This window comes from Desmodus rotundus, chromosome 12 (genome assembly GCF_022682495.2).
Source record: "Desmodus rotundus isolate HL8 chromosome 12, HLdesRot8A.1, whole genome shotgun sequence".
Taxonomy (NCBI): domain Eukaryota; kingdom Metazoa; phylum Chordata; class Mammalia; order Chiroptera; family Phyllostomidae; genus Desmodus; species Desmodus rotundus.
The window spans coordinates 79,956,224-79,983,894 of NC_071398.1; the positions used below are offsets into that span (position 1 = coordinate 79,956,224).

Consider the following 27,671-nt stretch of genomic DNA (forward strand, 5'->3'; position numbering starts at 1 on the left):
AGTTGCCCAGAGTGAGTGGAAAGTCTCAGGGTCAGGATGAGCCTGTCCCCTCCCCCACTTTCCATTGTCTAAACTCAGCCTCAGCTGTTCTCAATTTTTTTCTTTGCTGCTGATGTCAGTCCATCAAAGTGTCTCACCCTGTGTTCCCCCAGGAGAACAATGATGGACTGGAAGGAGCCCGAAGGACCATATTAGGAACAAGAGGTGGAGCCATGAGCAGGGATAAAGGCTCAAGTCTGGGGGACTCCTAGTCACTCAGCCAGCAGCACCTCCTTTCTTGCCCTAGTCTCCAGTTCCCTGTGTTCACAGGTGAGCTCACCAACAGTCACTGCTCGTGATGGAGGCCATCAAGAAAAAAATGCAGATGCTGAAGCTGGACAAGGAGAATGCTCTGGATCGAGCAGAGCAAGCTGAAGCTGAGCAGAAGCAGGCAGAAGAAAGAAGTAAACAGGTAGGCACTGACATTGGTGTCTCTCACCTACTGGTGAGCAAGACTGTGCAATGGAAGAGAATTTTCATGGAAAAGGCAGTGACCACTGGTACCAGCTCCTTATTTGGGTGGGAGAAACTCATCTGCTTCCCTAGGCTTATTGGACAGGCAGAGGACAACTAGTGTATGTGACTCAGACTACTTGTGTGATCTTGGGAAAGTCAGTGGCTCCCTTCTGAGATACAGTGAGTCTGTCTCCTTGATTTAAGGGGGAGTAGATCACATTTTGGAAGAACACTTTTCTAGAGGAAAAGGTGGGAGCTTGGCATGCAGCATCTCTTTGCCCTTAGATGGAGTTATAGGCACCTACACCTTAATGTATTTATTATCCTATAGTCTTAGAAACCCAGCATGGCTTGATCATCTTAGGATCAGAGATAATTGGGTCATAGGCCAAACAAAGCCAGCATAATTCCTGGGACAATTGGCTAGAAGTGACTAGAGAGAAAGTATGTCTTTCTGGGGAAGATAAAGTAGAAGCTCAGTTGAGGGGTCTGTCAGGAAGATCCCAGGGTCTGAGCCTGAATTATTGTGTGTGTATGTCTTGTGTGTGACTCTTGGGCCTCCTATAGCTGGAAGATGAGTTGGCAGCTATGCAGAAGAAGCTGAAAGGGACTGAAGATGAGCTGGACAAGTATTCTGAAGCTTTGAAGGATGCCCAGGAGAAGCTGGAGCTGGCAGAGAAGAAGGCAGCTGATGTGAGTATTAGAGAGGTGGGGGGTGGGTTTCATCTACACATGTAAGATCTTCATGTTAATATGACTAAATTGCAGACACACTGGGACATATATATACTTGTGAATTCACAGAACATAAGACATAGATACCCACATACATTCTTGCGTATAATCACATGCTGACATACCTTTGTAATGGCATATACTTTCTTTCTTTAGACACAGAAGTATTTCTTTTTTGTCTCACTCCAACCTAGGAATTTAATTATCTTTCCAAGGACCTGGACAGAGGGAAGGGACTCTAAGTCCAGACTGCTATCACTTATCCCACCTCCTCCCCCGCACCACATTCTTAGCTTTTGTTTCCAAGGCTTGGCACATAGATATGTGTATTAATAGGGAAACTCTCATCTCTTAACTGCCCAGCAAAGCCAGCTCAGATTTCATAATGGGACAAAGAAGGTCACATTGACTCTGGCCCTATCTGGGTTTATGTATCTTGGCCAAGGTGGACATCTGCTTTTATGCTATGGAGATGCCATAGGTAGCATTGGTCATGGGCAGCAGAGAGGACCTTAGAATGACAGACTGTAATAGAAGTAAGATGGAATCTTAGATGTTGAGTAATCTTAGAGGGTAAAGGTATTGCTACCAGACCTTACTCTGTGGTCTTGACTTATTATTCAGCTTCTCCAGGGCTGAATTTTCCCATTTCAAAATAAGATAAATTCTCCATCCACTTTATTTTCTCCATAATCACCTACTTTCCTTCACCTTCAACCTTGAAGTTTACCACAAAGATAAATGAGAGACTACATAGAAAAGTACCATAGGAATCTTAACAGCAATAACACAGAAAATGTCCTGGTATTGATGGAAATAGTCACTTCTCAGTACTGAATTAATAGGAAAATAGGGCTCTGGCTGGATAGCTCAGTTGATTGGAGCATTGTTCCGATACACCAAGGTGTAGGTTTGATTCCCAGTCAGGGCACATACAAGAATCAACTAATTGATGCATAAATAAATGGAACAACAAATCGATGCTTCTCTCTCTCTCTTCCTCTCTCTCTAAAGAAATCAATAAATTTTTTAAAAATAGGAAAATAGGAGCATGTATTTTTAAAATTATATTTGGTTTTGGGAAATAGCTAGAAAGACAGAGTGGGACATTGACAGGTGTTTTCGAATCCTCACACTTGGCCTCTTTGCTGTTAGGTTTCTGATCTCCTCTGTGGTTTTCCACCACTTTCAGTGGCCTGGGGAAGTGGTGATGACTGTTGTTAAACATGCCATGCCAGAGGTCAGAGACACAAAGCAGATCATATACATTACACGTATTCATAATTTCCACAAAGTTATGCCACTATCAATTCACCCTTCTTGTAAAATTGCAACCCCCCCCCCCACAGGTTATACCCCTAGGGCTTTGGGCCAGTACTTGATGGCCTGCTGCAGTTGCCTAACCTAGGTTCTAGGTATAAATGGATAGATCGTTCCGGTTCTAATAAACAGGCATGGGGATAGTTTCTGCAAACTGGGACAATGCCAGGTTAATAACAGTTTTGTGAGATGTTGGGTAACAGATCTCTGGGAAAATCCTTAGGCTGAAATAGTATGTGGGCTTGAGTCGGTGTTTACAGGGGCAATGAAGAGAACAAATAAGTAAGTCTAACCTTGGGATCTTGGGAGAGAGTGACCTAGAGGCTCTAGACAATATGTAAATATCATTGGAAAGATACATAATTTCCTGGGGATGAATTCTGTCCTGTTTTACATGTGTGCACATACACGCGCACACGTCTTCCCCCATCTAGGTATACTCAGTATATTTGTTTGATATGCTCATATATGTACAGCAAATATATATATATATATATATATATATATATATCTCAAATGAATATACATTTGAAAAAAACTCATATTTCCATAGGACTCTACCAAAAACCATTTAAAAATTTTTTTAAAAGATTTTATTTATTTATTTTTAGAGAGAAGGCAAGGGAGGGAGAAAGAGAGGGAGAGAAACATGTGTGGTTGCCTCTTGCACTCCCCCTTCTTGGGACCCGCCCGCACCCAGGCATCCAACCAGCGACCCTTTGGTTTGCAGGCCGGCACTCAATCCACTGAGCCACACCAGCCAGGGCCAAAAACCATTAAATATGTAAACTGTGTTAAAAAGAAACTCATTCAACTTTTCTTGCCTTTGTTAGCTTTCCCACCAAGTCAGTAGGTACCCTCAAAGACATGAGGTACATGGAACAAGAAATGGGAAAGGAAGGCAGAGGGCAGGAGGCAAAAATCTCTTAGGTCTGGTTAAGATGCAGGAAGAAAGGTTTTTTTTTCTCAAAGCTGGGGTCAGCAAACAACCACCTGTGAGGTATTAAATCCTGTCCCAGCCTGGTTTTACACAAAGTTTTATTGGAACATTGCCATGCCCATTCACTTACATATCGTCGATTGGCTCTCTCCCTATGAGGGAGTAGTCAGCACACCCTATGGCCCACAAAGCCAGAAATGTTTACTGTCTGGCCCTTTACACAAAAATTTGCTGACTCCTGCCTCAAAGGGTCAAAGAAGGAAAATGAGGTGTTTATAGCAATTGGGAAATGCCCTGGATAAGGAGAAGGCAACAAGGTTTAAAGTAGACAGCAAGGGTCAGTCTTGCTGTCCGTTTGATACATTATGTTGCATATATCAGCAACATAATATATGCATCTTTGCGGGGAGGGTAATCTGTCCAATACAAAGGAAGTTCACAGAGCAGTTTCTGCCCTTGAGATTAATGAACAAGTAAACAGAGCATATTGCTTTGATACAGATAAAGGGAAGAGAGAAGACAGTCAATAACTGCATGTTTATACAGGGAGTTCTGGTTATCTGAGAAACCTTGCTGGAAAGCACAGCATTTGCTAGGTCTGCTTGAACAAAGAAAGGACAAGGGTATGGCAAGGTTAGTCCAAACATTTTTTTCTTTCCTGAGTTCATCTAAGATCCTCTTTTTTTTTTTAATTGTGGAAAAATGTATATAACATAAAATTGGCCATTTTAACCATTTAAAAATGTACAGTTCAGTGGCAGTTAGAACATTCACATTGCTTTGTTGTATAATCACGTCTAAGGTCCTTTTAATACAAAATGAAATCAGAAACCCATTAGGGTAAAACAAGGCCAAAGAGGAATGCAATGCTTTTGACATGGAGTCATTACGCCCTATTTTAAGTACAGGAGATGGGAGGGATGGGGAGAGGAGGGACAAGGACAGACCTGTTGATATATTGTTGTGTTGTTGGTCACCAGGAAAACAATAGCACTGGATACCATTCGGCCCATCCATCATGCTTTTAAAGGCTATCAGATTCAACCCACCTGTTTCCCTGGATCAAGAGAAGATTGTCCGTCTGTTCAAATCTAACAGCCTCAGGAATGCATGGTGTTCTCAACACCCCCTCTGGTTTGTCTAAGATGAGGTCTGCTTTTTTACTAGGGCAAAGGGAGGTACTATAGTACTCCCTACTGACCAGCACTCAGATGACAGACTTCTCTGAAGAAAGTTGGAAAAACCCTTAGACTATCAGGGTAGAGTTTACTGAGGCTCAGAACCCTTCTCTACCTTCTCAATTCCTGGGCTGGAAATCAAAGTATACAGGTTTCTCTACCCAGAAAACTAATTACTGTCTGTCTGAATTGACTCCTCTGAATAGTCTCATTGCTCAGTATTTCTAAAAGGAGATAGGAAGACAGAATCTCCAGAGGGAGTATCCTCAGAACCAGGCACTGAGGGCAGCAACTATCTTACCTACTAAACCTTTCGGGGGCTAGGAGTCTTAATTCCTGTTCCACACCCTAATTCTCTAGGGCAAAAGAGAGCTGCAACAGCGGAGAGATTTATTACTATTAGTTATTGGGAAGGCGGGAAGAAGAAGACAACATTTTCAAGTCTGTTTACCACTGTGCTTTGAAAAACCCTGCATGGCAGTGCCTGTATGGGCAGTTTCTAACTCATCCATAGCTCCTTGGAGTACCTGGAAGCAGAAGTTGCAGTGAAATGGGTGAAGGTTATAGCACAGAATGGAGACTCAGTCCCCCAATACAGTTTTCCAGGCACTCATATTTTGCTGTTGCACAAAAGATCTGGCAACAGTGATCCATCACAGAGGACCCCTTCCTGATAAAATACGGACATAAGATCTTCCTCACCCACAAAAGGAATTGTAAGCAATGATTAATTACCAAGTCCCAAGTCATTTAAGGTACGGAGGGGCTGGCAGGTTGGTAAATCGCTGGTGCATATTGACTCTATAAAGTAACAGGGGAAAGACTAGTATTCTAAACAGAAAACTTAAGTTCATAAGTGATGCCAAACAGAATGAGAACTTTGCCAACCTACCCATCTCTTCCACACCCATACTTTCCTTCACTGACTTTAAGGAGATGGGAGAGAACCTACCTGAGCTGGGTTTAAAAGGAGGTTGCTGAGTTGAGGCTCTTTTGAAGTCGAAGCCCAAAATGTCTAAGCTTTTTTTTAGCACCTGGTTTTGGAGCCAGCGTGGGATGAGTGGAAGCAGAGGCCTGTACGATATTTAGAGTATAGAACTACAGGGTGCCCTAGCGGATAGGTGGTTCTGGGTCAGCATTGGCTGGGGGTATGGGCAGTACAGCGGTTGGCCAACCATTGTGGGCAGCCTGCCTGGCCAGTGAGGCTAGACCACGCGCCTTCGGGTTACCATGGTAGCTTTCCTTCTTCCCAACCCCGCCCCCCTTTACTGGTCCAGGGAAAAGCCCGCGAGCGTCGCCTAGGACGACTGGGAGGCACCGCCCCTCGCTCCTCGCCGCAGGGCTCCCTCCAGTGGTCTACCTTCCCGCCTGCTTGGCGGTGGGAGGGCGCGGCGGCGGTGGCGTCACATCCGGCCGTGGGTGAGTTCCGGTATTTCAGGGCGGAGCAGGCGGAAGTAGGGTGAGGAGCGGCTGCAGCGCCGAGCGGAGGAGGCAGGAAGCTGAGCGGGACCAGGAGCTGGTTGGGCACCATGGCTGGGATCACCACCATCGAGGCGGTGAAACGCAAGATCCAGGTTCTGCAGCAACAGGCCGATGATGCAGAGGAGAGGGCTGAGCGTCTCCAGCGGGAAGTGGAGGGAGAAAGGCGGGCCCGGGAACAGGTACCGAGAGAGCAGGGCGCGTGAGGGAGGAGCAGGCGCTGGAACAGCTGGGACATGGAACTGGGTCCCTTTATTTGCAGTAGAGTACAGCCCTTAAGGGGATTGTAGAGTCCGGGATGAAGTTGGAGCCCGGAGGATGGGTGGGGCTTGGCTTCAATTGGACCTCAACTGGGCGAGGGGGAACTGGGTGCTCGGGCAAGCAGCCTTGACTTCCGAAGGATTCGAGTCTTACGGGGCCTGGGAAGAGATTTTCCTCTTCCTTTTCCAGCTCATTCATTCAATTCCCCGAAGCCGGGCGCGGCCGGGGGGAGGGGCTCAACGGCCTCTCCCTCCCCCACTCCCTGTAAAGAGGTGGGGGCACTTTGCTCTCCTTTGAGGTTTCCGGCCCAAGGGGTTAGAGGTGGGTTTTTCTCAGGTCTGGGATGGGCAGGGCCTCACGTACTGTGAAAGGGTGGGGCTTAGGGGTGGGAACCGCCGGAAAGCCCCCGGCCTGGCTCGCTGGCAGCTTTTCCGCTCCCTCCTCCTGCTCAGGAAATGAGGCAGCAGTCGGCCGAGAGGAAGCGCGGCGCCCTCCCTGAAGGAGGTTGAGGCCACAGCACCGCCTCCCATCCTCCGGTCTGGGGCCCTTTCCTCTAACTGGGAGCTCTTGCAGTAACTAAATCCACTCTCTCAATCGACTTGAAGCGAGAGGGGAGGAGGTGGTACTTCACCCCGTACGTTAGTGCAAATGTAGGAGCCTAAAAAACTGTGGCCCTACCCATGATGACCTGGAAGGCAGGACGTTCTGCCACATTCAGGCCTTTATTGCTGAAGTGTGATTGATCAGTGCAAGCTGAACCGGTTAAGGACACTTCTTCCAAGCAGAGCTGATAAGCGAGTGTATGTGGCAGAGAATCGGATGGAGTGCCAACTTACGTCAAGGTTTCTGGTTGACTAGGCACTTTGGTTGATGGAGACAGACTGATGAGTTCCTGGGCAGCTCTAATAGTATTATTTTCCTGATTATCTACCAGTGCCTTTTAAGTTCAATAAATACTTGTCAACGGAGAGTTGGAACATATAATGTTAATGGAATGAATGGTTATTCTTGAAACTGCTTTCTGTTTAGAAGAGGTGTAGTAGTTTTAGTGAGCCTTAAGATTTTCCAAGTTCTAGGGTGTAGTCTAGTGGGTGGAACTGATCTGCAGTTCCTGAGTTGAGGCTTTGGTTTTGGAGGATTGTGAGGGTGGAAACTTGCTAAAATTTGAAGACCCAATGAAAGAACTCTCTTATGGTGTTACTGGTGTTCCCTGTTGTTTTTACCCCTGGTAGGGTTTTTTTTTTCCTTTTTGGCTGCTGCTCTGGGGAGTGCCTGAGAATTAATTTTTTTTTGAGGGGGAAAAGGGTGGGGACAGCTGCCCTCTAGGTTAATGCTTAAGGATTGTTAGAATACTCATTTCTTTTTACAATTGGGCATGGAAATGCTGGGAGCCTGTCTTACTCAGTCACTTTTTTCTCAGTGGATTTTTCCTCTGTTCATTTTGCCAGTAACTTCTAATTATCAACTCAGTGAGATGGACTGGCTGGGTGACTTTATGACTAGTGACACTTTCTCATCTTTGTTTTGGAGACTAGATCCCCTTAAAGGGGAAGAGAAAGGGTGGCTGGAGGAAGTAGCCATAATTGTTCAGCTGCAGCCTTAGGCTCAACGTTTAAGTATAGGCATCCTAGAAAGGGTCTAGGATGTATTGATACGACATACACACACGCCACGCTTTCCAGGGTTTGGTAATTTCCCTTGTAGGAAAATCTGGCTCTCTTTTTCACCTTTGGTGATTTTGGGGTGACAGATGGCAGCTTCAGATGTTTCTTCAGCTACTCCCTCACTCAGAGCCTGTCACATTTGCTTACTGAACTGAGATCTAGGGAGGAAGTCCTCAGATGGGGAAGTCGGGTGATAGTTAAATATTTATGAAACTAGTATCTTTTACTCCCCAGCCTGAGGGAGTCTAATCTCTTGATTTCCTGCTTTGGTGCACTCTGAACCCCTCCTGAGGAGGAGACATCTGTGGGAAGGGTGGTGGGGTGCTTGGGCTACCTGTTACTCTCTTAGGACACTCTGGAATATGGATTTTGCAGGCACCTCCCTCTGGCACCAGAAGCTCTACACATCCCTGATGGCAGGCTGTTAATGAGATTGTTACTTAATGTTCTTTATGATTGATTGCATTGTGTGAACATTCAGCCCTTGTTGGGAAGCTGGCTATCTCCAGGCTCTGGAGTTGTTCTGGGATCCATCTTTCCTTCCTGCTTTGGCGCGGAGATTGATCTTTTATAATGTAGCACCTTGTCAGACCCACTTTCAATTTTTTAAGATTTTATTAAATTGATTTGAGAGAGTGACAGGAGGGGGGGGGAGGAGAGAAACATCAATTTGTTGTTCCGCTCATTTATGCATTCATTGGTTGAGTTCTTGTATGTGCCCTGACCAGGGATTGAACCCGCGACCTTAGCCTATCACCATGATGCTCTAACCAACTGAATTATCTGACCAGGGCCCACTTTCAATTTTGAGTCTCCTTTGCTGAACTTAAACAGATGGCAACATAATATTTAAATGCAGTCTTTTTTTCCTTATCTTTTTTTTTTTTTCCTGTGATGATGATGTTAAAAATACAGGGTCCGGCACAAATAACACCCCTTTTTTTATTATGAAATCGTAAGCGTGTAATTCCGTAACATAACAATATCACACTCAAGCATACCACATGACATTTTAGGTGAAATGTTCAAATTAAAACTATAAATTATTATACCCATATTATTACCCTACCAACCATAATCAAGTAGATGTTACTTCTGCCAGACCCTGTGTATACAACATAAAACTTACCATTTTTTTAGAAGATTTTATTTCTTTATTTTTAGGGGGAGGGGAGGGATAAAGAGAGGGAGAAAAACATCAATATGCTAGAGAAACATCAACTGGTTGCCTCTCGCACATCCCCAACTAGGGACGTGGCCTGCCACCTAGGCATGTGCCCTGACTGGGAATTGAACCAGCGACCTTTTGTCCTCTGTCAACGCTTAATCCACCAGCCAGGGCAGAAATTTACTTTTTTAAGCACTTGATTGTATTGTTCATCTTACATCTCTCCTACCCTCCCCTGGTATTTGTCTCTTCTTTTTGTGGTCTAAACACTTCAGGAATGCTATTGAGGGAGTCAGTGGGCTTTGAGCAGGAGCTTCGATTCTGGCCATATTCCCAAATTCCTAGTCTCTGGAGGGGTCGGGATGTCTGGAGGTTGTGTGGCTCTCTCCTATATGTGGGATCTGGAGGGCTAAGCAACAGGTTTTATCACCTTTCTTTGGTTCAGATTTGCTTTCCTGCTGATTACCTCACTTTTCCCTCTACTAGAGCACATACTCATAGGGGAGAGGCAAATAGCCCTTTGCTCTGAGTGCCTCCATTTAGACTCCACCTTTGTTTACTCTGGGGCTGATAGCTCTGCTCCCTTCCAGCTTGCCTTCCCCTTGGTGAAATTAAAGTCCCCAAGGACACAGTATCTCCCAGGATAGATATATTTGTGAACACAGTGAACTGGAGCAGTCCTTCACTCTCAGGGCTCAAGCCTAACTTCATTACTCATTTCCTTTGAGTTTTATCTGTGGCTTTTGTCTAAAAAGAGAAACCCCAGAGTAGCAGAACGCCAGATTTAGGCTAATTCCCCTTCTGTCCTTGGCCCTGATCTACCTCCTAACACCAGTGCCCTGTTGGTTTTGGTTTCTTGCCTTGCAGGGTGTAGTGTGCTGGGGGAACTTCTTTAGCATGGAGGATGGTAGTGTTTAAACCAAACTCATTTCACGCCTGAAGCTGTTGTCAGTCATCTTCTCTTGTGACTGAACTGCTTCTGTTTCCCTCCCTTTCCCCTTGGGATCTCTGTTTCCTGGGCAGTGGAGAATTCTATTCTTACCTATAGGAAGGATCTCGGAGTGTATCCTCCAAGCCGGGCAGCGGTGGGGGCCTGAAAAATCAAACTCACATCTGGTATGTTACTCGTAGGATGATTAGAATAGCATAAAACCTAACGTTTCCCAGGGCCACGTTCCCCGTTTCGGTTTGCAGAAGTTAGTCCCATTCCAGTCTCAGCAGGACTTTGACAGCCCTTTGGATAGGTCTGGTTTGAAGGAAAAGTCAGGTGTCTTTACTTTTTCCCTTTAAATATAGTAACAGATCCTGATTCAGCAAAACTTTTGTTTCATTTTAAAGAGAACTGATGCCTTGGGAGGAGGGGGTTGGGAATGGGAGAACAGCCACTGCACCCTGGGGGCGCGGGGTGTCTCTGAAAACTTCTGCGGGGACACCCATCCCATCCCGCCTTGGGTTTTGCTTTTGACACAGGCTTATTTAATGTGTGCATGCTCTCGCCAGGGCACCAAGATGTGTTTTCTCCTCCTCCCTTTTCAGCCTTGAGAAGAATTCTATTGTCAATGCTGATTTGTGGGAGAAACTGCCAGAGCCAGCTTGTTGTCATGGAAATTTTGCACCCCCGCCCCCATAGCCTGTTATCTTCTACTCCTTTTGGGTAACTACTGGTGAGCTGGAAGGGGACTGAGATACATGAATTTCCTCCAGATCTGGGTGGTTGGGTTTTTTTTTTTTTTTTTTTTTTTTTTAGTTCTAGGCATGGGGGTGGGTGAGATGAATTATACTGGCCATGCTTCATAGTTCTTGCCTGATAGGCTGGCCTGCTCTTGCGATCATGATTTTCTGGGCTTGTGGGGTGACATGGGTGTTGTCCTAGGAGACATCTGCTTTCCTGGAAGAAACACGGCCGGAGGATACTTGTCTTTGTGGTAGTTTGAATTGTATAGTTAGAGACACAAATGGTTTCTTAGTACATTCTGCTTATGTAGACTTCTCAATTTTCTTTGGCTGTAGGTTGGTGGTTATATATCCATCTAGCCCCCGCCTGACCCCTTGAATCTCCCATGTTTGTGTCAAATAACCTAATTCTTAACAGGAGTCTTTTTGGGCTATATCCTTCCCGATAGGGGCTCGTGGCCCAGATTATTTCTGTAGCTGCCCCCACCCCTGACTGCCAGGAAGAAATCAGGGTAATAGAATTCAGGCACAATCTGGGCTGTAGAAGAGAGATCGTGTTTACCAAGCACTTGGATAAGCATCTGAACTGGGTAGTGTGCAGGGCAGATTAAATTCTTCTATGGTTGTGGCAGTCAGCATACTTGCCACCAGTAAAGGTGTGGGGAAGGGAAAGGCAGTCATAGGAGGGAGGCTTTTCTACCAGTAGAATTTACCTACCTGCGGCTGCCTCTTTTTCTTGTTTCTCATTCCCTTACCAAGGAGGAGGCGTGGGATTTCTTGGACTCTAGTCTGTGCTTGATTACAGGGTGGAGGCCGGGGAGAGGATTGGCCTAAACTGTACTTGGAGGGTGAGGCCATGAGGCTAAGGGGACAACTAGTGGAATAGAAAGGAGTCAAAATTCAGAAATTTGGGAGCATGGTGGTGGACATGGAGAAGACATTCTCTTGCCCCCAGTTCTTTTTTGAAATGTCATCAAAGCAGGTAATTTCAGCCAGAAGAAGTTCCTTGTTGTCAACTTTAAAAAGGTAGGGAGTAGTAGATATCCCAGTGGACCATTCTTTCACTTTCTGATTTGGAAGGATATTTTGGAAACATTCTCTTGGCTGGTCATCCTTCTGCTGGGTTAGGGCAGGATAATCAGAGGTTAACAACTTGAGTTAAGTGCAAATTAGATAATCCAAGATTCCCTGTTTGAGAAACTTTGCTTATTTATTCCCCCTTTTGAAACACTTAAAAGAAAGTCACTGAAGTGTGAGAACACTTCTAAGCCAGAACTCAGAGACAGTAGGAACCCTTCACTGGCTACCATTTCTGACACTTGGGTGATGAGGAATTTGAACTGAGTCCAGAAAGGGGGGTAAGGAACTGAGTTAAAACACTTCCTGTGAACATCCAGGAGTTCGTTGATGGAAGAAGGCGGGAAATGCTGTGTGTGTGTGTGTGTGTGTGTGTGTGTGTGTGTGTGAAGTCATGTCTGCTAGATCTTACATCTAAGAGCTGAGACAGGTTCTACCCTGACTCTAGCTTCCTTCATGGTAGTCAACCCCAATCTTACCGTCATAGTTAGTTCTATCCTTTTCACCGTGTTTCTGCTTCCTTTTTCTGTTTTATTCAAACACAGGCTGAGGCTGAGGTGGCCTCCTTGAACCGTAGGATCCAGCTGGTTGAAGAGGAGCTGGACCGTGCTCAGGAGCGCCTGGCCACTGCCCTGCAAAAGCTGGAGGAAGCTGAGAAAGCTGCTGATGAAAGCGAGAGGTGTGTAGAGGGGATTGATAAAGCGTGCGCGTGTGCATTTCAACAAATTTCATAATGGCTGTAATCAAGATTTCCTTATAGATCTGCTTTTTAAAATAGCTATCTTGCAGGATCCTCATTCCTTCTGTTCTGCATATTCTCTGCACTCGAAGACAGAATAAGGGTTACCTGACCCTGTGACCCTTTTGTAATTGGTGTTTCTCTATGAATTGATTTTTTTTTAATTTTTAAAAGATTATTTTTTTATTTATTTTAGAGAGAGGGGAAGAGAGGGAGAGAAACATCAATGTGTGGTTGTCTCTCACAGTGGCCCCTACTGGGGACCTGGCCCACAACCCAGGCATGTTCCCTGACTGGGAATCAAACCAGTGACCCTTTGGTTTGCAGCCCGCGCTCAATCCACTGAGCTACCCCAGCCAGGGCTGAATTGATTCTTAAATGGGATCACTAGGATGACCTCCACTTAGTGAATCATAAGCTTATTTGTGAGATTAGTCCCTCTAAAGCAGTGGTTCTCAAAGTGGGATTCCATACCAATAGCACCTGGGAATTTAGTAGAAATTCGGATTCTCAGCCCCTACCCTCATCTGTGCGTCAGAAACTGGAGGTAGAGCCCAGCAGTCAGTGTTTTAATAAACTGTTGACTGCAGCTACACTGTTGGACACATGGGAGTCAGGGATGGGGATTATTGGGGGACTTTTAAAAGATCAAAATGCCTGGATCCCACCCCATTTCACTTAGAATCCATTGTGACAGGAGCCTTGGCGTGGATGTCTTTAAAGTTCCTCCAGTAATTTTAGTGTGTGCTCAAGGTTGAGAAGCATAGTCCTTGAACCAAAGCACAACTCATCTTTGTTGAAAATAGCCACTTGGCTGCTTGCCATACGTGACTTAAACTAGAACAGAGGTATGTGATGTCTTGCATGGGATCAAACTGAGGCTTTTCAGAATTCAAAAGGCCCTACTGGGAGTGCATTAACACAGTGCGGCTCATACGTGGCCCGCTGTGTATGCTGTTACAGAGTGGTGTCCGAATTACAGAAGTAAGGAAAACAAGTTGCAGAACAGTGAAGCATATGATTCCTTTAGGCAGGGGAAAAGTGGGGATGACGTTTTTGCATCTTATCTATGGAAAACACTTCTGGAACGATTGAGAAGTGACTAATTCTGATAAGCAGGACTACTTAACTTTCGCTTTGTGCCCTTTAACTACCACTTAAGTACTTAATTTTTTGCAAGTGTGTATTATTTTTATAAAAGTTTAAAACAAAATGAACTAAGGTGGGGATGTTATGGGAATTCTTTTTGAGTGGCAGAGAGGAGTGGTCTTTTTTTAAGATTTTGCTTATTTTTACAGAGAGGGGAAGGGAAGGAGGAGGGGGAGAGAAACACTAATCAGTTGCCTCTTGCATGCTATGGTCCCAACCGGAGGACCTGGTTGACAACCCAGGTATATGCCCTGACTGGGAATCGAACTGGCAACCTTTGGGTCTGTGAGATGATGCCCATCCAGCTGAGCCACACCAGTCAGGGCGAGAGGAGTGGTCTTTTATACATGCAATTCTGGGTCCCTTGGAGTGGAGCTGATGACAAATTCCTGAGACTATTGGTGCCACATTTGTCCTTACTGTTTCTCACAGAGGTATGAAGGTTATTGAAAACCGAGCATTAAAAGATGAAGAAAAGATGGAACTCCAGGAAATCCAACTCAAAGAAGCTAAGCACATTGCAGAAGAGGCAGATAGGAAGTATGAAGAGGTAAGACACTATTATTTGTCTTCCCTCGTCAGTGACATTGGCCTTCTGAAAAGAACCATGAGAAACGAAGTAGCTCCTCCTTTGCTTTGCTGAGCTGTACCTTGGTCTTCTCCCGTAGGTGGCTCGTAAGTTGGTGATTATTGAGGGAGATTTGGAACGCACAGAGGAACGAGCTGAGCTGGCAGAGTCGTGAGTATCTTGCTCCCCAAATCTTTACCCTACATTCTCTCCCTTCGCCTTTGGCTTGGGCACTAATGTGAATAAGCTAGCATTCATTCAACCTTGTTAAACAGGGCCTAGAGAGTGGGCATTATCTTTAGTCCTTTTATAGGCTCTATGAATGGCTTTGGACTTTTTTTATTCTTGGCTAGCGACAGGCTTTTTTATTTCTTGCAGGGAGGATTTATAAGTTGAAGGAAAATAAAGACTAATAAATGGTGAACACTTAATTGGAAGGCCCTACTGGGTTTTTCCATCTGAGAGTTGGGGGCTGTTTTCCTTGAGGCAGTGAAGTTGCCGCACTGACTTAAGGTCTGTCTGTTTTTACCACTTTGCCGGTTTGCTGGGGAACTTTAGGGCAGGGGCAGGCATGAACGGCCTCCCTGCTGGCACCTCTGGGCCTTGTGTAACAAAGTGCTGGTGCATATGTATTTGTGCTTACCTTGTATTCCCCTCTCTTCAGACATGACATATCATGACCGTTGTGGTGTTTTCTTCCCATTTTTTGAAAAAAATTTTTTTTTTCCGGTTTGCTGCTTGTTTTCTTGCTGTGTTCCCTTTTGACCTTTCTCCCTCCCCACAACCTGGCTTGTGCGACCCCCGTGACTATCACTAACAGCCGTTGCCGAGAGATGGATGAGCAGATCAGACTGATGGACCAGACCCTGAAGTGTCTGAGTGCTGCTGAAGAAAAGGTACTAACCATTAAACCCACGGAGAGGTTACATGTACGGTGTGGTTTTGTTTTTGTTTTGCAGCCGCCTCCCCTCCACTGGTTGACTTGTTGAGTGCTTTCTCATCTCTTCATGGAATGCTCCATTCTTTACCACTTCTTGGCATCTTTCTCCTTTTCTTTCCTAGTTGCTTCACTGCGTCTCCACAGGGTCTCTTCCTTCCCTTGGGCAATCTAGGGGACTCTTGGGTTGGGCATCTGTTCCTACCTCCACCCCAGGTAGAAGTTATGACTAGTTCCTGGTAGTGATTTCTCTCAAGAGTTTTCTTTATTGGTATCCAAACATTCTGAGTCCACACCCGTTGAGGGTCCAGCTCCTGACAGGGTCTGTGGCAGAGGGAGGAGGGTTGATGCTTGCTCAGATCATCTGGGACTTTCACTTTTCCCTGGTATGCCTTCCAACTCTTTCTACATATAGGTTCAATTCATGTCTGTGTGTCTCTCTCCCTTTTTTTTTTATTCTTTTCTTCTTCCCCTTTCCTCTCCTGCGGTATGTAAAATATTCACAGTAAGTGTTCTGAGCTGGAGGAGGAGCTGAAGAATGTCACCAACAACCTCAAGTCTCTTGAGGCTCAGGCGGAGAAGGTAGGGGCTGGTTTGTGAAAGTGACAGGCTTTGGGGGCCTGGGCCCAGCCCTACCCTTTTTTAAAAAAGATTTTATTTATTTATTTTTAGAGAGGGGGGGAGGGAGAAAGAGAAGGAGAGAAATAGCAGTGTGTGATTGCCTCTCGCACGCCCCCTACTGGGGACCTGGCCTGCAACCCAGGCATGTGCCCTGACTGGGAATCATTCCCATGACCCTTAGATTCACAAGCCGGCACTCAATCCACTGAGCCACAGCAGCCAGGTCCCAGCCCTACCCCTAATGAAAGACTGGAGAAACTCATTCCTTATATTATCTACTCAGTAGTGTTCTCTTCCTGAATGCCTGCCTTCTATCTGGGTTCTGGGTTTAATGTTAGTTCCTGTGCACTTTGATTGCTTTAGTTAAAATAACTTCACGGTCTCAGGTGCCTGGGGTCATGTTCTCAGGCTGTTACTGCTGTGCCAAATGGCAGTAATCATGGGTCCTAATAGGTTTTCTAGCAGACAGATGGGGGCAACAGATAGTATTAGATTGAGACCTACTAAGCAATCAAAACAGAAGACTTGTCTTTATTATCATGTGGGATTATTTCAGCCATGTGACTTGGGGTATCATTGTACCTACTCATTTAGTTGGTTGATCTGAATAAGATCAAAGCTTGGGTCCATTTAAAAAATAAGGGTATCATGGTCTGAGGACATTGATTAGTGGATTTTAAGGACCTGTTGTCCAGAAGTGGGCCTTGTTCAGCCCATTAAATCCAAGATATTCGATGTAAGAGTAAATGTGGGGCTGGGGAGGGTATTGTCTGTATAATTTCTACTCTGAAATTTTTATTCTACTTACCTTACAGTACTCTCAAAAAGAAGACAAATATGAGGAAGAGATAAAGATTCTTACCGATAAACTCAAGGAGGTGAGCTCAGGGGAAGAACCCAAACATTTAGACGTATATAAGGCATAATGTAGACTGCCTGGCTTTGGTTCTGAAAGGTATAAAAGTAGGCAGTGAAGAGATATAGACATTCTTCTCTCACTTGTCCTTCTCATCTCTCATTCTGACTGGTTTCATATTTCCCTTAGGCAGAGACCCGTGCTGAGTTTGCTGAGAGATCGGTAGCCAAGCTGGAAAAGACAATTGATGACTTGGAAGGTATGGAGTCTGGGAGAGGGATTAAAATATGGAAATATAGAGGAAGACCTTGTCCACTGACCATTAACCCCTTTCCCTGGACACCAAGGGGAGTCAGTACTGATGTGGCGTGCATCCTATGCCCTGTTACAACTAGCTGGAGTGGATCAAACCCTAGAATAGAATTGGCATTCTACATTTAATCTTTTCCTTTAGTAAGACTTTACCTAACATTCCGGAATTTGCATTCTTTTCTTGGATACTGATAATGGCTGCATTCATCACTAATTTAGTAGTCTTAAATCTTTAGTTTCTAGATTGAAATGATAGCCATATTTTAGGAAGGCAACAAGAACATGTGTCTCTCCATGGTTTCTTTTGGCAATTCTGGTCACCACTCAAGTTGTGGGGGACCTCTGCAAGAGAGGCAGCTGTGGAATAACCATGTCTCAGAGCTGACCAATGCCGGGGGCTTCTAAATACTTGCTGTGCCCACAATTTGGCAACTGTGTCTGCTTTAAAAAGGGTAATGTACTTTGCTCTGAGAACTATGAAATATGCTCCTTTGGTTGACTCTGGGTAGCAGAATATTCTTCGGGAGAGTTTGAGGAGGCAACCCATAGGGCAGAGGGGCCAAAGATACTGGTCATGCTTGGTAGCTAGAGAAGTATCTGATATTATTGTGTACTTTCTCTATTTTTAATTTTTGTTAAATTAAGCATTATCACTGCTAGAGATTGGGTTAACTGGATGGCAGTGGTAAGTGCCTAAGTGCCTTTAGTAATAGGAATTTCTATGGCTATGTCCAGGTTCTCAACCCTTGTTACAGTTGATTAGAGGTGTCAAGAAGTCCAGTTTGTCCTGGGGGACAGTGGATCTGAAAATGGCCACTAATGGCTGCCAGTATAGTTGTGCCCTTAACTGTGGTGTTAGACCCACAGTCATACTTTCCCTAATCGCTAATGATTCCCTCTCTTCATCTGCTTTTGAAACATTTCACTCTGTCCCCTCGTTCCTCCCTGTGGTTCCTGTGCCTGTCCAGATGAGCTCTATGCCCAGAAACTGAAGTACAAGGCCATTAGCGAGGAGCTGGACCACGCCCTCAATGACATGACCTCTATGTAACTATCTGACAGCAGATTGGGGCTGGGACCTTGGCTTGTGGGTGGGTGGGGCTATGGACTATGCATAGTATGCTTTGGTTTTATTCTTTGGACACTAGACTCTCCACCCTTATCTCTAAAACATTGGTGCTGGTTACTTATTGGCAAAAGCTGGGAAGGTATTTAATCTTGGATCATCTTCATGTAATTTGTATTCATGGTGCTTTCGTTAATACACTGATTTTACTGTTTCTCAAATCTGGTCTCAGAAGGGATATTGCTGAAGGTTGAATCATGTCATCATACAACTAAGGAAATAGGGCCCGGAGAACCAGTGACTTGGGCCCTGGCATTATATAACAAAACACAGGCTTCCTGTGTGTATTCGATTTGTGCCCTGATGCCAAAATTCAGAGGAAACACCCATAATTGGAAATAGTCAAATTTACCTACAACTTGAAGATGATTCCCAAACTTTAGGCCCAGAGCAAGCCAGGTAGTAAAAAGCACCAAAAAGAGTTGTTGGGAACCTCACCTGTTTGCCGTGGATCCCTGATCCTGATGCTAATCTGCCTCTGTGTCTTTCCCACTAACCCTGAAAAGCAGCCAAATTACTCAAGCTGTAGTGTCTGGCTCTCTTACCATTCCTATTGCTATCTCTTCCTTTTTCTCTGCTTCCTTTCTCCCAAATTGTTGCGTAGATTGATGCTAGTCCTTCTCACCTAGAGTCTCCTTACTTTTTTATACAGATAACTTTCCACCGTTTCTGCTCTGTTCTGGATCTGCCCCCGCTCTGCGGGGAACCCAACGCCCCACTCTCACTCTGGATTCCCTTTGGGTCAGCCTGACTCATCCCCAAGGTGTTAGGATGGGCAGGGGGCCACAAAGCAACTTATGTATTCTTGTTCACCCCCACCCCAAATTAAAATGTTAAGATGCTGGAAGCTTCATGCCACCCTGCATTTGGTCATTGACAAGGCTGCGGCTGTCCCTAAGAAGGAGCCTTGGTGTTCTGATGTGGGGAATAGATATCATAGGTTCTCCCTCCTCTGACTTACATAATCAAAGCCACTTTTGTGTGTGTGTCGATTTTTTTCTTGACATTTAAATTCAGCTAATCTGAGTCTATCAGAGAAGTGGGTGTGAAGAGGCACTCTAGTCTTACTCTTCAGGCTGAATAAGATGATCTAAATCACAGGTGGCAAACACAAGGCCCGCGGGCCGAATCCAGCCCTCCACCTTGTTTTACCCGGCCTGGCACCTTGTGTCTACCCAGCAGCAGTGCCGAGCTCTTGCTTAACTGCTCAGGAGTAGTGACATTTATACAGTCCTAAAATTACATTAGGCCCTTTGAAGGCAATCTCAAGGCTGATGTGGCCCCCAGTGAAAATGAGTTTGACATCCCTGATCTAAATCCTTTACTTCCAGGGCCCTAAATCATGCCATGTGGAGTGGTCCATCCTCTATTCAGGTTCTCCTCCTTTGTTAGAGTAAGGGCAAGAAACCATTGAAATGCCTCCCAGTACACATTTTCTACCTTTACCAGTGTTTCAGATGGTGCATTCTTAGAACATCTGGTGGACCCAAATATATTACCACTAAAACTAATTATCCCAAATCACAGAAAAACACATAATAGATAGAATTTTCAAGTCTTACATTTTCTTATTGAAACCATTCTTGGATATTTGAGGCTTACTGCCATTAGCCTCCTGCTGTATGCTAGGGGGCTATGAGACAAGTGGGAAATGATTATTACTGGAAAAGCTGAAACAACTGCCCTGGCTGGGTAGCTCAGTTGGTTGGAGCATTGTCCTGATGCACCAAGGTTGTGGGTTCCATCCCCAGTCAGGGAGCACGCAAGTGTTGATCTATGGGTGCATGAACAGGTAGAAAGTAGATTGGTTTCTCACCCTCCCTCCCTCTAGAATAAATAAAAAAAACTTTTTCTAAAGAAAGAAAAACTAAAACCTAAGCATACCTATTTCATGGGTGGTAGTGATTTATTACGTGTGTTAATACGATAAATTTGTATTAAAACAGAGATCAGCACTTTGGAAACTCCTAACCAGGTACAGGCAAGTAGAGAGGTTTTCCCGGATCTAAAACTTCAGGTCTCACTGAATTCAGGTTTTTTTCTATAGCATTTCTTCCTGCCACCCAGCCTTTGAGATTAAGGTACAGATTCAGTTATTCTGCTGACACTTACTGGTATCTCCTAGGCACAGGGTATTACGGTGGGGACAGAAATAAGCAAAGATGGAGACACCATCCCTACTCACAGGTTGTTCAGAGTCTAGTAGGGGAGAAAACATGTATAAAGCAAAAGATACATTGTAAGTGCCATGAATAATCAAGTGCTGTGGGAGGTAATGGGGGGAGGAGAATGACTTCTGACGGGGTGTTTAACAAAGACTCACGGAAGGAGGCACGTAAGAGGTACTTAATAAAGGGGTTAAAACTTGCCCCTTCATTTTTATTGGGTTCTAAAAGATTGGATTTTTGACGGGCAAACTTCAGTTGAGGTGTAGTGGACATTGAACATTTCAGTCAAAAGGAAGCAGAAGAACAAAGGCATAGAGGTGGGAAGGACACAGCGTCTGTAAAGGTAGACATAGAAGGAACACATGTATGCTGAAATCAAGCTAGGGGGCTTAATCTTATTTCGTAAGTTGGAATGTCATTAGAGATTTCGAACAAGGATATGTTCCGGTCTGTGTCGTATATGAGAAGAGTTAATTTGGCAGCTGAGTTAAGAATATATTGGGGGGGGAAATAAAAGAATATATTGGAAGCAAAGCAGACTATCAAAGTGACCCATTAAAACAGCAGCTTTCAAATTTCAGTAATTTGTATACCACTTGGAGACTTGCCATATTCACTTGCTGCCTACATGATTATTTTCTTTGAAAATTTACTCTTGTTTTCGAATTTGTTTTATTCTTACTCTACACAATTCTAACTTGAAATCAAAGGTTTGATGCGTGCTAGTGTTTTTGCTAAGGCGCATTAAAGTAATACAGCTAATAAAAATTGACAGATGCCTACTGCTTGACATCTCACCTACCATTAGCAGTGACCGTACACTTCGGGAAGTACTGGGTTAGTTTGTTGCAATTTCCCAGAGATGATCATCTGAACTAGGGTAATGGTGGTAAAGAGGTGGCAGTGAAGATGGGTATTTTGAAGGGCTTGGTTGCTAAATGTGAGCAGGAAAAGTCAAGGAGGACTGGTTTGAAGCATAGGAAAATGGCAAGGGTAAAGGTATAGGGAGGCCCTTTGGTACTAGTTTGGGGAGGCATGGAAGGGGGAGAAGAATGTACGCCTGAAAAACTGGTGAGTGTCCAGGAGAAACACTCCTGAGGCTTGTGGGGAAGGGGTTCATGAAAGATTTGGGAATTTACAAAGGTGACAGACAGTTTAGGCCATGGAAGTACATTGTAATCCTAAAAGATAATTGTAAATGTAAAAAGGAGAATTAAACAAGGAGGAAAATCTGGAGGAGGAAGCCAAATAAAATTGGTTGAAGGGATAGACCGAGAATGAGTAGCTTTGATACTTGACGAAGTTCAAGGCTGGATGATTTCCAGTGATTCCCTACTTTGACAGGTTAAAAAGGAAATGAAGTAGGATGTTGTCATTGATACTTTATTAATTTGAAGTGGTACATTTTGAGCCTTAAGAACAAGGAGAGGAGCCCGATTTCAAGGAGCAAAAGAGTGAGTGGTGAAAGTAGAATAGATACTAGTTACATATGGCTGTTGAGCATTCAAAATGCAGCTAATGTTACTGAGGGGCTAAACTTCTAATTTTATTACGTTTAGTTCATCTAAGTTTTATAAGCTGCATGTGGCTATTGGCTACTGCATTGGATAGTACAAACCTAGATGTTTTAGTATTTGGGCAGGAGTTGACTTTGACACACAGAAAGGCTTCTTAGAAAGGAAAGGAGAGAATGGGGAAGAGGTAAGGAGAAAAGTGAAGTGTTATTCTTCTGATAGCTCCATCTGTCCCCATAGCCATGACTGGTGTAAGCAAGGGTAGAGATCTGCAAGCCAGGGAAGCTGAGTAAAATTTCAAATACTGTGTCGTGTTAAATTCACTCATTTGATACTCTGTATCCTGTGATACCTAAGCCTGGCCAGCTATGGGAAGGGGGTCAGGCATCATTGGTAATTTCAGAGTAAAGTGTTTAACCTCTTAACTTTTTCCTCTTAATTTGTAAGAAAAAATCACAGTCTGATAATGCGTTTTCTTCACTTTCTCATTATCATTGTTGGGATGAAAAACAAAATGTGGCCGAACCCCAAGTTACCTGTTGGGTGGAACTGGCCTGTTACTTTGCAGCCTTACCTTAGCCCCACCCAAGCTCTTCCTTTTATGTGGTATTTGAATACTCCCCAGCCTTAACATAGGGCGAGGGGAGGGGGGGAACCCCCAAAGCAAAATTTGTTTGTTTCTTCTTTCTTTGAACTTTGAGGCTTTACAGCTGATACAGTTCCCTTTACTCTGAGCCTCTCACCTCTTCCTTTTATAGAATGAAATTGACCTAATTCCGATGATGAAGCCTAAGGATGTCTGGCATTCATAAGATTGATCCCTAATTAATTAGGCACAGCTAAAATGAACATCAGACCAAATGGATTCTAGGGATTGCCTTTTATTGTTTTATTTTGCTGTTACCAGAGAGCCAAGAACTTTAATGAGCTGGTATCTATCTGATCCTGAATTTTTGGTCACTAGAGAGATAGTAGAGTTAGAAACTTACTAAGTTCTGTGAGAGAACAACCACATTTACCTTTCTGACCCCATGTAGATTTTAGGCAACTGTGCATTCTGGAAATGAATCAGGCGATAAAATACTCCCACTTCTCTGTCTCTCTATTTCTCTTTTAGAAACCCTCATTGACCAGACTGTTTTGAGGGATAAGATTCTGATTACACCTTCTTTCCAAGACAGGAGTGGTAGTCACACTAACTTGGATATGGGTGCTACAGAGGAGTTCGGCTGCACATGGAATCTGTGTGTGGGGTGTCCCAGTGAATAAGACAGACCCAATTCCAGGCTTCACGGAGCTTATAGACTAGTATAATGTTTCTCAAAGGTGAACTTGTGTTATTGTGACAATTAAAGCCCGCCTCCACGCATTTCCAAATTTCCCTTTGTCGGGAGAGGTGGGGCAATATCACTTGTATTGAGAACCACAGGTTTAAAGGACAGTTCAATTTTAGAAATTCACTCTTAAGAATTCCTGCCCCTTTATAAAGCTACTATTTTGGGGTATTCCCTTCTAGGATCTCTTTTATACATACATACATTCTGTTTTGGTAGTGTACATAAAGTGGAAAAGTATTATTGGAACCATACTGGCCTCAGCTTCCAGGTGGAGCTGGGGAAAACCTCAGCCAAGAAGGCAAGGTGCCTGAGCAATGCCAATAGTCAGCCCACGTATCCAAATGATTTTACGGCAAAGAAGTTTGGGCTTTTTTCCATATTGAGATCTTGAGATAATTTTCAAACAGTCTGTAAAACATAGGAAGAAAAGTGTTTGTGAACTTCGAAGGCCAATACTAGTAGATTAGGAAAGAGTTTAGCCTTGCTGTCCCCCAAATTTCTGTTACCCCTCTGCTGGTCAGATGTATTTGGATTCTTCGTGACCTCTCGAAGGTGTGCTCCAAGTAGAAAATCCAGACAAAGCCAAGGGACTTGAGCACTTTAGCTACTTGTATTGGGAATGCTTTGGTGATAAAGAAACAGCTTAACAGTAGCCAAAATAAATGTAGGATTTATTTTTATTGCATAATTAAAAGTCTAGACTTGAGCAACTGTAGCCTGATATAGCTGGGCCTTCTGTGATTCTTTCATTCTTTTAAGGTTGAAATATGTAGTTCTAGTCATCACATCCGTGTTCAAAGGCAAGAAGGAAGGCTACAAATTTCCCAGAAGCTCCCAGCAGATTACCCCTACATCTCATTGGCCAGAATTGGATCACATGATCCTCCCTTAGCTGCAAAGGAGGTAGAAAAAACAGAATTGGATAGTTTTGATTGGCTTGTACCAGTAATTCACCTTCCCTGAGGCTGGGCACACTGTTAATGCCAGGGGAAGTTGGACCCTGACCAGTGTGGCTCAGTTCCCAGTCAGGGCACAGGCCTGGGTTGCTGGGTTTGGTCCTAGGTTGGGGTGTGTGCGAGAGGCAACCAATCAATATTTTTCTCATGTCAACGTTTCTCTCCCTCTCTTTCTCCCTCCCTCTCCCTTCTCTAAAAAAATAAATAAAAATTTTAAGAAAAAAGAAAGAGGAAAGATGGGTTTTGATTGAATTAATCACGGTGGTGGGTGGTCTATTCCAACACCCACAAGAAGCATTAGAAAGTATAGGATTGAGTAGGTATAAGGATATTTGTCCCAATCTACCATTCATAATACTGTATTAAATGTTTTTACAGAAGAAATGATCAACTGTTCACTTCAGTCCTTTCAAACCCTTAATTATTACAAATGTATGTCTTATACTTCAACTGTATTCTTTGCTTTGCCCTGTTTCACTTGTCTGTTCCTCAACCCAAGGAATAAATACTCTGAAGGAGATGTTTTTTCTCCCTCAAAATGTTATCCTTCCAACTTCTCGGTCTGAATTTTTTATTTTACTCCTCGGTTGGCCTTTCAGTTGGCTGACTGACTCTTAATTGCCCTCTGTCTGAATTCTGCTTGCATCCGTTCTGCCTTACAGATGCATGTTATGTATGCCAGCTAGTTGAAAGTCTCAAATTTATGTCTGGTACTCTACTAACCCTCCCTTTTTCTCTTTCTCCTTCTCTTTCTCCTTTCCTCTTGTCTTCTTCCTGTTGCTGCTGCAGAGCGTCTCTACAGCCAACTTGAGCGAAACCGCCTGCTTTCTAATGAGCTGAAGCTAACGCTGCATGATCTGTGTGACTGATGGCAGGGCTCCCTGATGCCCATTAAACTGAGCTTATTGCTCACACCACTGACCTGGACCCCAGCAAAAAAGCTGATTGTCTTTTTTAAAGTTACTAAATTGCCCTAAGCAAATGGCTTTCTCATTGGGGCAGTTACAGTATTGTTGACTTCCTAAGGGTACTGTTGGCGATAAAAGGGAGGGGCCTGAGGGATGATAGTGAATTGCCTGTTCTACACCCGTATTTGCTGCTCGTTCACTTGTGTACTGAATGTAGGATGCGTTCCTTTGCATGGATGTTTTCTAACAATAAAAGGAATGACTTGACAAGGTGTTGCAACTGCTTCATTGGCAGGCCCAGTGATGGGCCTTCTGACAGTACAAAAAAGGGAAGGGAAGGAAAAGGGTGTGGAGTATTAATGGGTCTGTGTGCCATCATCTTCTCTGAATTAAAGATTTGAGTATTTTCCTACCTCCCTAGAGCAGTCAGAGAGGTTTGCTTTCTGGGCAGATTAGATTTTCTTGGACATGTAGCTGCTGGTTTTCTTACTGACATTTCCCTCTTGCTTTCTCCTGATTTTGTGTTTAATTTTAAGTGTGTCACAGAGTAGTTTTGGGCAAAAACCTGGCAACAGTCTCAAGGTTTTGTTTACATGTGTATGTTTGGTAGTATCTTGGCTTTGTTTTCTTTACAGATTATTTAAATTAAATTATCTATGGGGGGTTCTTTTATTTATCCTATCAATTATTCCTTTCCTCTCTACCTTTTGGGGAAAGCTTGCAGTACATGAAACCCCCTGTATTCTTTTTCAGGTTGAGATCCTGATGTTTTTACTGGTAGAAATGTACCCATCCTTATTCTCAATGGTTAAACACCAGTAGGTTTTGTTCTCTGGGAGAAGCCTAAAGGAGTGGATGACTGATATTTAAGGCTGCATCCTCTGAAAGCTGTAAGGCTTGGTTGGGTGTGGGAGGGAGAGGAAATGACTGTGATAAGGTTCCCAAGTCCCTTTGAAGTACAGCAGCATCTGCAACTTCAGTAGGTTAAACCTGAGGCCCTGCAAAATGGAGTGATGCAATAGTTCACTTCTGTGGCTGAGAAGGCAGCTGCTTTATTAGTCTGCAGCTTCCCTGCAACAGGAGCAATTCTCAGAGTGGGTAGATCTTGAAATGTACTTCTGATTTTGTAATGTCTCTTTTACCCCCATTAGATAAACTGAAGTGCACCAAAGAGGAACACCTCTGTACACAAAGGATGCTGGACCAGACTCTGCTTGACCTGAATGAGATGTAGAGCACCCTAGTCCTGCCCTGCCGACGCTCCTCCCTCTTACCCTGACTCCGCCTGAGGCCAGCCTGCCAGAAGCTGACCTTTAAACTGAGGGCTGATCTTTAACTGGAAGGCTGCTTTCTCCTTTCGCTTCCCCCCACCCCACACCCCCACCCAATGTCTTTTTCGCCAAACTGTCTCTGCCTCTCCCAGAGATTCTGGTTGGGCTAGAGGCTGAGCACCTTTGGGAACAACATTTAAGGGAATGTGAGCACAATGCAAAGTGTCTTTACAAGCATGTTGTGATGTGCACATTTTGTAATAACCTTTTTTGTTGTTGTAGCAACCATTTGTAAAACATTCCAAATAATTCCACAGTTCTCAAGCAGCAGTCTAATCCCTTTCTCACTTTTAAAAGATAATTTTTCAACTTCATATTGCCTTCTCCATAGAGGAGGGAAAGAGGGAAGGGCCTGCCTTATTGAGAGCCAAACAGAGCCCAGAGAAAGACTCCACTAGGGGGTCATTGCTTTGTGCAGAGTACCAGCCAAACAGGAAAGGTGATTCCAGGAGGAGTTAGCCAAAAAAAAAGACATTCAGGTTTCAGCTTTAAGGTTGTTTTGTTTTGTTTTGTTTTTTAATCAGAAGTGACCAAACAAATTAAAATGATGATACCTCTCTGAGACCAAATCCTTGTCCCATCTCTGCCCCCTTCTCAGTGGTTCCCAAAATGGATTGTGTTGAAGTGACCAGTTATTTGTCTCCTTGAAAGAAAGAAAATTATGTTTTGCCACTGATTTAGCCATATGAAATCATCTCATCACCCTTTTCTGGGTCTGAAGCTGCTGTGTCTGAAAGTGCCATCTCATTGTGCTTCGCGTCAGTTAGTGCTGGAGAAATCTTGAATAGTTTATGTACAAAACTTTTTAAATTTTATATTATTTTGAAACTTTGCTTCTTTGGGGTTGGGGCACACTGGCCACCCCATCTGGCTGTGAAAGCTCTGGGCTGGCAGTGTGCTGATCTTTTAAGTTTCTTTCCTTACCCAGTACCCCCTTATTGGTGAGGTTTCTGTGAGGTCTGTTAGGTTCGAATCCTGCAGCTTCCTGGCTTAAAATGTCCTCTCCTTTGGTGTGGTCTCTTTGGGGGCCGATCGAGAGAAAGAGAAACCAATAGTGCAACTATTTTGATACTGAAAATTGACAAATGTCTTTTTAAAATAAAGAACCAGTCCCTCCAACCCTCAGACCTACTTGACTTTTATTTAACTAATCCAAGT

At 44.1% G+C, this 27,671-nt stretch overlaps 1 protein-coding gene across 13 annotated transcripts; it reads left to right on the forward strand.

Annotated features, from left to right (window-relative positions):
- The first annotated feature begins 272 nt into the window (after nucleotides 1-272).
- Nucleotides 273-27,632, forward strand: TPM3 (tropomyosin 3). 13 transcript variants are annotated; one of them, XM_024573357.4, is made up of 10 exons: nucleotides 288-451; nucleotides 1,063-1,188; nucleotides 12,537-12,670; nucleotides 14,312-14,429; nucleotides 14,548-14,618; nucleotides 15,268-15,343; nucleotides 16,821-16,883; nucleotides 17,051-17,120; nucleotides 18,142-18,220; nucleotides 25,064-25,205. In XM_024573357.4, the coding sequence occupies exons 1-10, from the start codon at nucleotides 338-340 to the stop codon at nucleotides 25,083-25,085; spliced, it is 873 nt and encodes a 290-aa protein (XP_024429125.2). In that variant the 5' UTR covers nucleotides 288-337; the 3' UTR covers nucleotides 25,086-25,205. The 13 variants fall into 13 exon arrangements, with proteins under 13 accessions (XP_071075933.1, XP_024429105.2, XP_024429138.1 ...); XM_071219832.1 differs by lacking the exons at nucleotides 15,268-15,343; nucleotides 18,142-18,220 and adding an exon at nucleotides 15,891-15,966 and having other exon boundaries at nucleotides 273-451; nucleotides 25,064-26,295; XM_024573337.4 differs by lacking the exons at nucleotides 15,268-15,343; nucleotides 25,064-25,205 and adding an exon at nucleotides 15,891-15,966 and having other exon boundaries at nucleotides 274-451; nucleotides 18,142-18,224.
- The last annotated feature ends 39 nt before the right edge of the window (nucleotides 27,633-27,671 follow it).